Raw genomic sequence first — 15985 nt, 5'->3', positions numbered from 1 at the left:
AAAATGCAGCGTTCAGACCTGTCTGGATCTGAGGCCACCTGGCTGCGGTTATTTTGCAGACATCATTTATTTTGAAGCCAGTAAAATGTTCTGCATCCTTCACCACAGCCGACTCGTTCTATTGATCGCCACACACTGTGTTCCCTCTGCCTCTCTCTGTGCAGCCAGCCCTTCATTCCACTTTTAATTTGTGTTTTAATTGTGTGCTTGTGTGCTCGCGCCAACCGCACAGCACACGCCGACCTTGATCATTGTGTTGATGTCTGTGGAACTGGGTGAATGTTCTGCTACCTCCACAATGCTGAGCTGTTCGCAGTTTCGGCTCTGGTCTTTCGAAAAGGGAAATTTCAACTTAAAAAGAAACCTTTTCAAAGTCGATTCTGTTCCCGTTTTTTTTTTTTTTTTTCTCCCTCCACAAGCACGGGGCCGTGAAATACAAGTAATATATAATCATGAAGTATTGATCGGTGTTGCAAGACATCTAAAGAGAAACAGGCAACCAGGTCTGTGGACATAAGCCTAGGGAAAGAGACTTACCTCATTTGAGAGACAGAGTTATTAATCTGTACACTGTACACAGTAAGAAATCTTTAAGAAATATGCTGGATCTCATAATTTAAAGTGAAACGCTTGCCAAATTGCAACCTAGGCTTTTTTTGGGAATGCATATGAGTCAAACCTTCCTGTAAAACATAATTACGACGAAAGAGGCGTAATGGGGCAAATTCAATGTTTGCATCAAAATTTTTAAAACACTACGAAGGCTCGACACAACATGAGACATGAAATGATTCCTGTGGTGCGCCGGATGATCAGTGTTCAGTAGAAAGCAGCAGATCATGGAGCTCCGTCTGCATCCACACAACGTTAAAACTTATTTTAAAAAGTCATTATCAGTAAAATTCTCAAACATCGGCTGAAAGATGTTCAAGCGCTCTTTAAAGACGGATGGAGAAGTATTAACAAACCAGCAGGCTTAACTTTAACACGTCGTAGCGAAATTTAGTGTGTCCATCTGGGTGCTGGAGCCAATTAGCACCCGTGACCACTTCAATTCCCACTGAAGGAAAAAGTGAGACATTTGTGTGTTTTCCGTCCAGTGTGAAACGGGTATTTGTCAGCGATTTAACAGGAAAACAAGCCCAGTGTTGATTATAATAAACAGACGACCCTGGTATTGATGTTTCAGTCTTGATATTCCAGGATACTGTTCCTAAAAAAAAAAAAAAAAAAAAAGCAGAGATGATGCTTGTGACTAGATACATATTTACAGCAATGTCAGTAATACTGTCATGCATGTGGAACCTCCTCAAGTGAGTCGCTCCTGTATTGGCTCGTCTAAATTAATAAATAAAAGGGATAAAAATTGTAATATCGTCGCTTCTAGAAGTAACTTGATTCGGCTTTTCAGCTCAGAGCTGCTCAAAACTGGAATTCACCTAATTAGTACTTCTCTCCGACACGCTTGGAGGAGTTCATGTGAAAAAGAGAGGTCATATAATTACGGCCCTGGGAAAACCCTCAGCTTTATTTGTGTAATAGTGTGTGCGTGTGTGCAGCTGGCTATCCATACGAGAGTCTGTTCAGTGTGGTTTTATTTGCGCGCTCAGCCTTTTGCGGGAACAAGAGTCGACCTTGCTCTCAGCCTTTATTTGCCGGTACAGTGTGATGCAATAGGACTTAAACTCTGCTGGCTGTGGCCCATAACGACAGATTATGCTTCTCGCCTCATACATTAATGTAAAATGCTTCAATTGTGTGAAGAAATAACACCTGGTGCTTACAAACAAACAAGAAAAAATGAACGCTTTCCTGGCCTCCTTAATCTTCTTTGAAAGAGCTCCAAATCCCTTTTTTTTACACAAGAAAAATAACAAGAAAACTCAAAAGCATGCTCTTTTAAAACATAGAATATTTCTACACGGTCATGTTGGACCTTAAAACAAATCAGGTACTCAAACGCATCTCGATTTATCCCCTTTTTGTACAAGTTGTAGTTCCTCCCACAACAGTTCACAAATTGATTTACTCACAGCAGGTATTTGTCTGTTTTCTCAGCAGACAAATATAGTGATTCAACACCTAACAAATATTACTGAACGGCTAGAAGACACCGTGCAGAAATAGCGTTTCCTCAGCCCCCACATTTGGCCCATTCTACGAGGAACGTGAATTCCTCATTTCCTGGTCCAAAACACAACAAGTGCTGCAGATCCAGGAGGTAAAAGACTCAAACTGACGAAATGAAGTCGTTCAAATCACCACGTCTGTGCCAAGCTGTCCAAAATATGTGACGAAGAGCTAACAATGTCTGAAAACCACAATACCTGTTAGCAAACAGCTGGCATTTCAGTACTGAGAGATGATGTAAACCTGGAGCTGTGTCTCACTTGGAGGATGAATTCTGATGTTTCTCTGTTTTCTCTCTGCAGCATGTGGAAAGGCCTGAATGTCAACTGCACAGACAGCTCAGGATACACACCTTTACATCACGCATCACTTAATGGACACAGGTAAGAGCAATTCTTCTTAACTGACATCTTCAGATTGCTTGTTTTCTCCATCCAACAGTAAGACGCGATTCAAGCAGCAAATCTTGAATGCGGTACCATCAACTTATTCTTTTTTTTGATAAATGACTTAATTAGGCATTAAATGTTTATGTAATATGTAAGATACTATTATGTTGTTAGGAGAAACAAGTCAGAAAGAGATATTTAACTTTTTCTCCCAAGATGGAGGCTTTTTTAAGCACACAAATAATGACCCCTCTCAGAGTTTGGGTCTTGTTTAGCACTACTTCTTTGCCGAAATAATCCTTCCACCTGACAGATGTGACATGTCAGGGTGCTGATTACACAGGATTAGAGCACAGGTGTCCCCCTGGACTGCTCACAATAAAAAGCTACTCTGAAATGTGCAGTTTAATCTTGTAAAAGTAAACTTGCTAGGCATCAAAATAAGAACTTCACGACTGGGGTTAAGGATTTTTTTTCTTGACAAAGCTGTGCACAGATACTGCGTCAACCAGGATTCGTCTGTGGAGAGAACACTTCCAGAGACGAGCTTCCCTGAGACGCTTTGGTTGTGCAAACCAACTGTTGCATCAGCGGTTCAGGTGAAGAAGCAGCATGTTGAGGTCCTATACTTTTGCCAAAGTGGTATTTCAAAACAAAATCTTAACTTTTATTTGACTCTTGGATACTTTCTAAAACACTTGCTGCTGACCTGATCAGTCACACCTGCCGACCGGTTGCGATGAATGACCTGGAAAGAGGAAAATGCGGCTCTAACGCTTTTTTGGGTTCTTCAGCAGCGTTGTGGAGTTGGTAGTCAGAAATCAAACAGTTTCTAGAGTTCGTAATAACCTCTTGGAAACATACAGCAGTGAAGACGTCGCCAGTCACTTTCCTTTAGCACAGGGAAACCATCCTGAGCCTGACTGTCGAGTTAGAGGCACTGAGAGCCCCGCTAACGTTAAGAGGCCACAGCCTGTCAGCTCCGCTTCAGGTCGGAAATGCATTTTGTGCTGCTGGTAGTTTTTGTATTGTTGCACCATAAGCTGAATTTTACCAGTAAAATGTCCTTGTAACTGCTGGCTTCTCCCAGAACACTTTCTGCTGGAGTGAAGGCAGCTGAGCGGTTGGATTTTGTGGTTGCTCTCTCAGCCATGTTTTTGTTTGGGGGGGGCGGGAAAAGAAAAACTAGAAAACATGACAGTTTTATCCTACTCAAGATAGAACAGGAAGTAGACAACTTTGTGCAATGGATGAATTTAGACATCTGACTATTAGATATTATAGTATACAGGACGTACATTTTATCCTCAGTGGATTCATCATCAGAAGCTCTCACATTGTAACTCGACATGTTGTTATTTCGGATACATTGATGTGCAAATCCTTTCTTACTTTCTTCCTTTCCGATATGATGTCTAAAACAACAATTTGGGTCACAGCCGATACCATCTACTGCACACTATCAGTCATCAACAACCGTTAAAGGTGCCCTGTGGAGTTTTTGAGCAATGTTTTTCAGCTTGATTCCTTGTCTTGTTCCCTTGCATGCAGGTTCAGGTACCCAGAAAACAGAAACTTTGCTCACATAAAAATTCAACAGAGCATCTTTAATATATCCTTATTTCTCATGAAAAAGAACGTCAGCCTACTGTACAAATACCTACGCACTGAAGAGAACTGTCTGGTATTTAAAGCAAGGAAAACATTCTTTCTGTGAGTCATAAATTAATGTAATTAAATATAAAAGATTACAAAAGCAATAAACAAAAAAAGAAACCATCAAGTTGCAGTGTTGCCCTCCTTCTTGCCTTTTTCTGGACTGTTTTCCTCCAGAATCTCCTCAACAGGTGTCTCATTTCCAGCTATGGCAGCAGGTCTATCCATCAGCTGAGCGTCAGGTGTTACTCTTACAAATCGTTCAACGTGTTCATCAAAGTATTGACCATTATATTTTGAATCCAGTGAGGTCGCCATGCAGAAAGGGGCACCGCTGATCTTTGGGTTAGGGTCAGAGACAATGTAATACGCAGTTTCTTTCACTTTTATCTGAAAACGAAACCACATGTGCGCACATTGCCGGAATCATGGAGAAAGTAACTGACTAGAAAACAGATAAACATCGTCCACTGACATCGACGAATGCCACCTTATTTGCCAGAGTCAATCTTATGAGCCTCGAAAAAGGTTTCATTAGAGGAAAGGTCGGAAGAATTTAGAAGACAGTTATTCTCCTAATTAGGTTAAATGCTGACAGCCAATTAAATCAATTTCACATTACCTGTCGCACATTGTTCCAACAACAGAAACGGTCGTCAGTAACAGTCAAAAAAGCGCAACATTTCTGCCAAAGTTCAAACGCGTTCTACTTCATGCGTCTGCATCTGCTACGGAGCCACTGTGCAGCTTCCCTTTCTTCACCTGGGCCTGCTGAGAAATCTGTTACACAGCGTGGATTAGCTGCAAGCCTGACCGCCATCCCAGCTTGGCGGAACTGAAGGATTAGTGCTGTGTTTTGGGAGCAATTATGTGGATTTCCTACTTCAGATCAACTGGAGAGGAGAGAAGAGGGAATGGGGGGGAGGAAGGAGGAGGAGGAGGAGGAGGAGGGTATGGGGATGCAGCCGCACAGTGAAAATGAGGCCGCCGATGAAAAAAAGCTGCAGAGGAGCGATTTAACATTGAGGTGGAGACGTTATAAGAGAACAGGCATTTAAGAAAACTTGAAAACTTGGCAACAGGCAGATTCGGGGATTTGTTATTCAAGCTGGGTGTCAGAGATGTTTTTTTTTTTTTACCACATAAAAAACCTTTTGATGATCAGCGAGGAGTTGAGTATTTTTTCACATGTGACCCCGATTTCAACTCTATGATTTGGCTGTATAACTGGCCACTTAAACCTGAGTGAATTATGTATTAGATTATTAATTAACACAGCAGTTCATTAAGCACCTCGCCGCTGCTTTCACCTCTGCTCCCGGGAGACGTTCTGCCCTTCTCGCTCCTCTCTTTCACCCCACCCTGACATTTTTCGAATGCAAATGAAGCATTTCACCTTTTCTCCTCTTCAGAGAGAGGTGACAACTTCAGCTGGAGACTGCCCTAATGTGAAACAGTACCGCTGACATTACTACTGGGCGAGTGGCAGCTAAATGGATTTTCCAGCTCCGGTCCTGGCACTGTGATTTGTTGCTTTTTCTATTTGTGTAATGGGGATTTATTAGAGGGATACATGGAGGCAGTCGTCGTCTCTCAATTTGTGATAATTTCCAGTTGAACCCCTGCGAGAGCATCCTGCTACACTTATCATTCACTCATAGCAACACCACAGATTCCTCCATGACTCTTACGCCTGGTTTAGACGAGGTGCCTCGAGCAGGTGCCGGCTTACTGCTGACCAGATCTCTTGGCCGAACGCTGCAGGTCGAGCTGCAGGCATCCAGTTGCTTAAACGTCAGATGAAAATCACCAGAACAAGAACAGAAATGAAAGCAAGAATGTTAGAGGGAGAACACAGCGGTGAAGTGATAATCTAGCCACCAGAACTGAACCACAGAGAGCTGCTATTGTTTCCTCTCATGTCCGTTTGTTGGTTTGTCAGCAGGATTATACAAAAACTACTGAACAGATTTCCATGAAACTTGGTCGGAGGATGTGTCTCGGCCCAGAATAGAGCCTGTTAACTTTCTGGTAAAGGATGGATCCAGGAATTTATTTTTCACTTTCTTTAACATTGCAAGATTTTTGTTGACATTTTCAGTAATTTCTGAGAGAATTGGATGCATCTTGATGGAAAAAAATCTGGTGTATTAAGCTGGCTGGTAACTATGTACAGTTTGATTAAGGGGGATGTTGGGCCTTGGCAAAGGTGTACTGAGTACCATTCTGTTTAGTTGGTAGTAGTACAGTTCTAGTGTGGACAAATGGAAGAAGGTAAAACAGTGCAAGGAATCAAACAAGGCCAACTCAAGCCAGATTTGAAGGAAAGGACCAGTGTGTTGCAAACTTTCCATGTGGTTCATTCTCTCTTTTCCGTCTCTTCCAGTCTTTGCGTCTCGTTAAAAATAAGACAGCACGTCTTTGAGGGTGTTGGTGATGAATTATCCAAAACTTCACCAAGAGAAACAGTTTTTTTTTTGGCAAGTTGGCAAACATGTGATGACTTAGACAACACAAGCTCGTCTCGGCTCCAGGGCGGCGGTGTCTCAGCAGGTACAGCAGAGCCAGGTTAAAATATGTTCTCAAAGGGAAGGTGACTGTGTTCCATGATATGGATTTCCTCTTCTGCCCCTTCTCCATCCCTCCATCCTTCGATCTGTTGATACATTGATCTGTATGTGTTTGCACGTCTCTGTCTGTCTCAGGGAAGTGGTGCTGAAGCTGCTCCAGTTCGAGGCGTCCACAAACGTGGCCGACAGCAAGGGTTGCTTCCCGCTGCACCTGGCCGCCTGGCGGGGAGACGTGGACATCGTCCGCATCCTCATCCACCACGGGCCCTCGCACTGCCGGGTCAACCAACAGGTAAACGCCAATATCTCATCATCATCACCATCATCATCACCATTATCATCTCAAAAATCTTTATCCTTTGCAATGCTTGCACTCACCTTTTAACAGACCATTAATATTTTGACTAGAGCAATCTTATTTTTATCAGTTCAACATAAAAGGTCACATTTCAAGTCAGTGTGCATGAATTAGATAAATGCTATCTCATACATAAACTGTAGGTGTTTATTCAGTTTTTCCATATAAAGCAATGGGGAACTCCTACATAAACGTGATGTGTTTATCATTGTTGGTGCTGGAGTATGTCTTCCTCTTTTAGGAATCATGTTCTATGACTTCATTAGTTCATAAGACATCATAATGAAGCTACAGTATATACTGTGTATTGTTGCTCTGTTTGATTGTGGCTGCTTGTTAATTAACAGCATCGTGTTGCTGTCTGAGTTGTTGTTCTCTGTCTGTTCAGGCTCTGGTCAGGTCAGCCACATGCTGCATCAGCTCTAATGATGCTTTGTTTTATGATTGAATTCATGCGCGTCAGGTTCAGAAGCGTCGGTGGGCGAGGACAGAGAATAACATCTGTAAAGCTTCATGTCTAAACTTCTGCAGCTACCTTCTGGAAAAAAAAAGAAAATACATAATTCTCACGTTTGTTCTCCTGGTTTTGGACTCCTATCTAAATATGAGCTAAATGAAACTTGAGGTCTTGCGTTGTATTTCTCGGAGCATTTACCCCGGTGCTGCCACAGGTCGTCTCGTTATGGCTCCTGTCCAGCAGAACCGATCTTTTACAGTTCCCTGTGATCTCTCTCTGACAGCCGGGCGAGCCTTTCAGCTCTGGGAGCATTCAGCCTGCCGCTGCTGTCATTTCTGATCAGCAGAAATGACCTTCTTCTCCTCCCTCACTATTTTTCTGTCCATCTCCGCTCGCAGCATGTCGGCAAAGTCACGGCTCGCTGATGCTCTGCGTTTCAAAGCACAGAGCACACAGGAAGTGTTCAATCAGAGGTGCAGGGGGAAAGAGAGATGCCTGTTTTAATATTCCTGCTCCTGATGGCGCTCGTGTAATGGACCCCCCAAGTTATTGGAGCGTTATTTACTCGGCCTAATAAGCACATTTTCCTCTGTCACCATTAGCCAAATCATCTGGCTCCGAGAGTTGTTAGAGCCTAATTGTTTGCCGTGATAAATGATGTCCCTTGCCCCTGAAATGGAGAGGTTTGTCAGCAAGTGAACACGGATAATTTTCTTCTTTTTTTTTTTTTCCCACCCTGTCGACGTTTTGCAGAGCTGTGCAGGCAGCGTGGACACACACGGGGGGGAGGTTGCTGATTGAGAAGATACGGTACATGCTGACTTCAATGCACAGTCAGCGTGTGTCAATGCGTGTTCACTCTTGTATTTTATTTATGGGGGACATAAGGAAGGCTTTCTCAGTTCGGCGTGCATAAAATTCCAGTTAAACTTTTAACGATCTCTGTGTTTTTCTTCTTGTATTTCGTTTAATGATTTTTCTGCAGTAGTTTTCTGCAACGCTGTTTTTATGTGTAGGAGGTGAGATCTGCCGGCTGTAAGGCATGAGCCTTCCAGTCAGAGAAAAAGTTAACAGTACAGACAGACTAATGCTGTTGTGTCAGTGTTCGGTGTGTAAGAGGATATTTGCTACACGCTGCCCACAGAGACACAAGCTGTGGCTACATCACAGTTTCGGTTTGTTGAGTAACAGCTTTTCTTGATCAACAGATTTCTTAATAAGGTTGAAAATGCTGCAAAACTGAGGTTTTAAACACACACCGGGCTGCTCTCCAGGGTAACGTTTTGCTGTAGGAGCAGGCAGTGGTGACATTTCAGCGTTTCCCACAAGTTGAGAATTTACTTGTGGTGGTAATGGTGGGTGGCGTGTGACATTTACCCTGTCGCTGTGGGGTCAGATGTGGAAATCTAAAAATATTTATTTTTTAAAGATGCATGCATTCATTAGTAAAATCCGTCCTAGCTGTAAATACGTTTTCAGATAAAAGCTCTGTCCGTCTTTGAGTGTGGAGGTGAGCTGGAGTCAGTCCCAGCTGACAGTGGGTGAGAGGCGGTGGTGGGGGGGGAAACACACCGGACGGCTCCCCAGTTAATCACAGAGCTGACGGACGAGACAGACAATCATTCAAACCTAAGCACAGTTCAGAGTTATCAATTAAACTGCATGTAGGAGTCTGATGGGGAGGTTGAAGTGGATTAAATTGATGAAGCATTCCAAACCTTCAAACTTACTTTTTGTGCTTGATCAGCGAATGATTAACCGTCCAGACAGACCCCCCAGATCGTGGGCTCAGTCACTCCGGTGTCTGTCATTATTTTCAGTTTCAGGACAGGTAACAGACACTGTGGGACTGCAGCTTCCTTTAAGGTGGTGTGATCATCTGTCAGCAGCTGTCTGGAGGGGAAACGTTTCTTCCGCTCCCTTACAAAGGCTAATATTCACATTATGGTTGAAGATATAAATAAACTATACATTGATTTCATACAGTTATTTAAAGAAAATGAACGTTTTTAAAGGGCATCTATGTAGTGAAGACTTTGTATGTTTACAATATTGATAAGATAATAATACACAACTAAATAAACAAGTAGTTCTCAGAGGAAAATAAGACACCCAGAACACTTATTGAAGCTAGAAAGGTGGCAGGGTCCGCCACATATAAACAGAGTAAAACGGTATGAAATCATCCGTGTTTGTTAGTTTGTTTTGGCCTGAAAAAACAGAATCTCGAACCTTGTTCTTTTCTTATTAAAATGTCTTCCCCGAAAACCTACGTGGTGCACCTTTCAATAAACAAATCAAACTGTTGGTCCTGGGTTCAGGCCTGAAGTGGAGCATCAGCTCCTGACTCAATCTGAGTGGGAGACAGAGAGATCACAAAACAAACGACGCCTCAGTTATCAAAACACGCACTCGGCCCTGCGAGCAGAGAGCGAGCCCGGAGTAAACAAGCCATCTTTCATCATCTATCACTGTCTCACTGCCGCTCACACATAAACATGCTCACACACTGTACGTATAATCATCTTCTCCATTCAGACGGCCTGCACACACACACACACACACACACACACACACACACACACGCTCTCACACTAAACAAAACAGCTGTGAATGGGAACTACTGGGACCAATTAGGCAACAAACGGTGGGCTGGAACTGGTTCACCGCCAACTAATAACTTCCACTAACCTTGAGTAATCCCTGATTGGCCGCAGCGAGGATCTGGCCCACCTACACACTTCCTCTCTACCCCTCTTTCCGTCAATTTTTTTTCTATATGCTCTCAAGACCTTTGGCTCTCATTACAGCTCCCTCCTGCGTCCTTTTCCACACTCTCATGTTGCCGCTTGTCGGCTCGCGTACAAAAGGTGAGTGCAAACGTAGGAAGAGATCGCGTATTAAGACGGAAGAGCATGCCTCTCTGGAATCGCCCTATAAATCTGAGCTGCACACATAGATATACACACACACACACACACACACACACACACACACACACACACACACACACACACACACACTCAACCTCTGACACGAGAAGTAGTGTGCGTGGGCCGAGTAATGTCGTTGAGAATGGGGGTAATGTGCAGCCAATGGCTTTGCCGCGGTAAGTCTGGATGATCGGTGTGAGCGTGTGTGGGACTCAGTATATCACCCTGACTAATGTATGCAGGCCCTGCTCTCTACTGCAGACAAGACAGACAGCGGGAAAATATGGAGCCCGGGCATCGTAAACATGCAAACACTCCATAAATCTCACGCTCAGATTTATGTCTGCGACCGGAGAACAACTGTACCCTCAGAGGAACGTAACTGCACGACGACTGTACAAATGTGCATCATGCAGCGCTCGAAAAAAAAAAAAGCTAATTTAAAAAACAACATTATGCAAAATTCATTGCTTAAGGCGAACATAAACGCTGCATCTTATGGGATATCAAAGAGCAGCCATGCCAGAGTCTTCGCACGTGTGACAGACGCACAGCGTTTGCTAATGTGAGCTCCGCAGCTCAGCGTCTTCACCAGTGTTTGTTATACAGAGGGGGAGATGAAAACCATTGATAACAGGGGAGACGAAACCAGTCATTTCCAGCCTGTTGACAAACACGGTTCACAGAGAGACGCAAGATTCAAAAAGAGATAAGAGAGGAAGCTGATGAGTGTAATGAGATGATCTTTGCCTTTATATCACAGATGCACACAACCTTTAGAATGAAAAGAGGATATTTCAGTTCAGTTCACTGCTGGGGGGCAACAATAAACAGAATAAAGTGCAATTCCTGAGGGGGAAATGCTGATGAGTGGGCCTGATATTAAACTATCCTGTATATTGGAGGATAAAAAACTAACGTGGTAATAGGCAGCAATTTTATTGGATTTTATTAAAGAAGCCTCTGGATGCTGTCTAGCCACGTATGTGTCTACAAAACCAGATTTTTTTCGATATCTTGTGGCCGCGATTGTGACGATAAGACCAGTTGTTGTTAATGAGACCGCTGGACTTCTGCAGCGGCGCTTGTGGCGAACAAAACAGGTAGCTATTTCAAGCCAGAACACTGTGTTTTTCTGACTCAAACCAGTTGGTTTTTGTGATTAGATCTAACCCAAGAGAAAAATAGCATCTTTTGATTTAAGTCAACTTTTGCAAAGTAGCAGCTTACTATTGTTGGCCGCTCCACCACCACATTCCCAGAGAGACTGAGACTGAGCGCTAACGCATGTGGAGGTGCGCGCTGATTGGCAGCGGACCAAACCACTGTGAGGCATATGATGGGGGGAACCAATCTTCAAAAACTTGAAAACACATTTTTTTTGTCTTTCCATATATTTTGAAATTCTATGTTTTCACTGTTAAAGGTTATTGAGTCGGACAAATCCTGTCCTCCTCGTGATTTCCACCTATGCCTCTGCGATTTGGATATTTTACCTGGCTGATAATATTATTGATAATTGCACAGCACTAGTATTATTTGGGGATAGATCCAAGAAACTGCTCTTTTTTCTGGCTTTGGGAATGACAGGAAAAGAGTGATCGTGAAACAAACATGTCGGACGTCTTTCCTCAGAGGCGTTTTTGTTCCCTGGATCTAAACCAGCATTGCATAGAATAACATGCATCCAGGCAGGGAGTCTGTTGACTGACGAATGATGGCACATTTACCTCGTGGCGCTCTCCCAGAGCCAAACTGGATTAGAACGATTATTTTGCTTGGTGGAAGTCTGAGGGACGGTTGTGTCCTGCAGACTGTTGGTCCCGCTGACGTAGAGCAGATGTGTGTGTGTGTGTGTGTGTGTGTGTGTGTGTGTGGGAACCAGCACATAATCTCGGTGCTTCTTCTGCTAGGGGCCTCTGGTCTCGTCAATTTAAGGGTTATTCTGTGTGTGTGTGTGTGTGTGTGTGTGTGGGTGACTGACTAGGTCAAGTATGTCCCCCTGTGCTGCAGATACAACACAAGAATGTTTTCTTTTCCACCAACAGCAGGACAGAGGCTTTATATTATTCCTCTCTCTCTTTGTGTCTCTCTCTGTCTTGTCCTTCTCCCTCCATGTTAACTCCCAAAGGAGGGGAGGACAGAGGTGATAAGCAGCATAAAATAATTGAGATTAGAAGGGTGGTTCATGTGCTGTGGGCATGTGTGGGCACATGCATGCGTGAAATGCTGCCCACAGGCCTCTTTCCAGCTGCAGCGAGGCCTTCTGGGAGGCTGTGTGAACTGATACAAAGGTAAAAGGTCACGAGGGTCGACCCGCCCGCTGTGTGTTTTGTGCCTGTGTGTGTTCGTCTTACGGTCCCGGTTACTACGTGCCTTCTCATGAACACATGTCGCCACCACACATGGAAAACCAAACCCATGTGTTTCCCGAAGGTGAACACGAGAACACATGCGACCGCGAGAGAAACCGCCTGGGAAAGTCGTTACGAAAACATCGCCTGCCGCCCTCTGCGCTGCCAAAACACACACACACACTCACACACTCACTGAGCCATAGGATGTTTTCTTATGAGTAATAGGTTTAAAACATAAAAAAAAAAAAGAGTTGTGTCATGCGTTTCCCTCAGCCTGACGCTCCCTTTCGGCAGTGGGTTTGCTAATTAAAGCTCAGCAAAAAAAAAAAAAAAGTGATTCATCTTGCCGTGAATCAAAACAAACTACAGCCCAGAGTTATTGTTGCAAGCCGAGAGCAGATTGTGTGTGAGCGTGTTAATCGAGGTGTGATGTGAAGACATGGATAAATATTTGCAGGATTTTATTTTTGTGGTGATTTGACAGAAAGCTGAGACATGGCGCTTCATTTACATGATTCATCTTCATGTGGTCAACTCACAGGGAGGTCAGGCTTGTGTGTCTTGCTCAAAAGACTAAAAACAGTTGGATCAAGGCTCATAGAGTTATCTCTTTGAATTTCCTTTATTGGATGGATTCTATATGTCTATTTTTAGTTAATACCTTTCACATTTTCAGACTGAATGATGTGGTTTTGTCACATCGGCCAAGGTTAGAAAATATGTTCTCCTAACTGCGCGTTTTCAAATGTAATGAAGATGAAAGCAGTTCAGGTGCACTGATTAGAGTGAATCAAGCTTACAAAAGGGTGAACTTCGGAAAAAAGCAGTTCTTTTCTAATGTTTAATTTAAACAGTGAATACAACCATGATCTAGTAAATTGGTCCTTTTACATAAGTAAATGCTATCATGTTTAAAGGATAACAAATTATTTTTAAGCTATAATCAATAAAATATTATAAAATAACAGTAAAAGCAGTTGTCACAGTCAAGATCACAATTTAAAGTCATTTATGTATAGGAAGATGTTTAAAAGTGGCGTTATATTAGAAAAGCTGAAAGGATTAATTGAGTGTGGAGATTGTTTCAGCACGAGGTGATAATCCACTGTAGTTTCAGCCTGCGGGCAAGTGCAAGTTTTCTCAACAGGAAAGTTCAAGTTAAAATATAAGTTTTGCTCTTTTACCAAACAAGACAAGCTTAATTGCCTCATTAACTCATCGTAAAACACTCTTTTCCTAAGTAGACAGACCAAAACAGTCTTGGTTCGTCACCTCTGGTTTGGTCAAAATATATCCTCAATTCACAGAGTGAGATGCGAAAATATTCCATCTCCTCACACCGTTTCCACGTGCTGCTATCATCAGACTCTCTGTTCCTTCTCTCTGCTGTGTCTTGTCATCTCTGAAGCCGAACTCTTGCTGCTGTAAATCGCCTCTGTACTTTATCTGCTGTTGGCTAACTGGCCTCTGGCAGTCTCGAAGGCTGTGTTCAGTCCCAGTTTGGTGTTCAGTCTCAGGTCAGGCTTCCAAATCCAGTTGAGCTGGGCAGAGTTGCCTGTGGGGACTCCCCCTGTGATCTGGGGTCCTGGCCCAGACAAACTCTAGGGGCCAGTGGCTCCACGGCTAACTGAGCCCTGGGCTAATTAGCAAACGGCAGGTAGCTACAGAAAATTAGAGTTAGCAAAGAGTAATAGTTTTCAGTTATTCTGGTGATATGTGGCCCTTATGTTTTAAGCCTTATTCTACAAAATTATATGAAAACAGACATAAAATGGTGAATAAAAGCGACATTTCGCAAGAGGTTTTTTGTATAACATGAAAAACAGAAGACAGGAGCGAGAAGGAGGAGCAGTATCACCTTGCGTGTGTCTGTGTTTTTCATCCTCTATCATTTACCCAGCCCTCCCCAGACAGCAGGCTGAGCTGCCGGGATTATGAGGTGCTGCAACGTCGACGGAGCTCATCCTCCGTATCAGTCCATCAGCATTAACGCGGTGTATGTTCAAACAAATACCTCTGCGCTTCATTTGCTCTGGTTTCATTTCAGCCCGGGCCTGTCTGATAAGCCTCGCTTATTTGCATGGATGTAACGGTTTGTTTGGTCCCATGGAGATAAGACTGATAGTGTTTACCATGGGAGATGTGTGTGTGTGTGTGTGTGTGTGTGTGTGTGTGTGTGTGTGTGTGTGTGTGTGTGTGTGTGTGTGTGTGTGCAGGTTAATGTAACGTGTAATGTAATGTAAAAAACACTACAGGTGTGCGAGTACCTCTTGTGGGTTTTCTCCAGTTAAGGACACTGATTTAAGTGCTACATGGATAGTAAAGATATATCATAAAAATCGATAGGAAAATCCTCTTGAAACCAGAATAAAACCAAGCAGCTGTCTCTGTAAAAAGAGCGAGGGACAAGCAGAAGCTGCTCGCCACTCATACTTTTTATATATGTGACCATTAATTGTGTATCAGCGGTCAGGCGCTAAGAGAAATGCATTGACATCCATTTGTATAGGCATGTCAATAATGTGCTGCCATGCCTATGTGTTATTAGTAGATGGCTGTTGCTCAGAGCCCAATCAGCAACAATACACCGAGTGCAAGATGATATCGGAAAGCTGTCAGAGTGAGCGTAATGGAAATATATAGCCCTCTCTGAGAACATGGAAGGAGAATTTTCTCTCCTTCTTCTCCCGCTCTTTCTCCTCCTCCTCCTCTTCATCCTGTCACCGTCTCTCTTCATCCCTTTGTCACTTGCCTTTCTTTTCTGAGAATTGTGTTTTTCCCCACCTAAAGCTCTGTCACATTGGACTGACAAAGCTTTATTGTCTGTTTAAGGCAAGAACAGGTCAGCGGCGGTGCCGGCACCGACAATAGTTGCAATCACCGCCCTTGTGGTTCCTGGTTATTATATCCGTGTTGAGATTTATCTCTGCATTTGTGTGTTGTGTGATTGCTTTGCTTCATCACTCCTGCATGCTTGTTATTTGAAAATGTATTCATGATAGTCCTATTGAAAGCAAAATCCGTGATTCACATGCTAATAATGGAACATTAGGAAAGCAATCTCACGGTAAGGTCCACTCAGTAGCTTTTCTGGATCTTTTTAACTACATCATGTGAAATTGGAGTTGCCAGTGG

At 43.3% G+C, this 15985-nt stretch overlaps 1 protein-coding gene across 5 annotated transcripts in view; it reads left to right on the top strand.

Annotated features, from left to right (window-relative positions):
* anks1b (ankyrin repeat and sterile alpha motif domain containing 1B) overlaps positions 1-15985 on the top strand; it is a 228106-nt gene that overhangs the window by 58424 nt on the left and 153697 nt on the right. For all 5 annotated transcript variants that reach the window (XM_037122295.1, XM_037122294.1, XM_037122297.1 and 2 more), the window contains exons 2-3: positions 2433-2513; positions 6881-7037. In XM_037122295.1, the coding sequence (XP_036978190.1) occupies positions 2433-2513; positions 6881-7037 (238 nt within the window). The remainder of the gene's footprint in view (positions 1-2432; positions 2514-6880; positions 7038-15985) is intronic.

This window comes from Acanthopagrus latus, chromosome 14 (assembly GCF_904848185.1).
Source record: "Acanthopagrus latus isolate v.2019 chromosome 14, fAcaLat1.1, whole genome shotgun sequence".
NCBI lineage: Eukaryota > Metazoa > Chordata > Actinopteri > Spariformes > Sparidae > Acanthopagrus > Acanthopagrus latus.
This window is presented reverse-complemented; position numbering and strand designations above follow the sequence as displayed.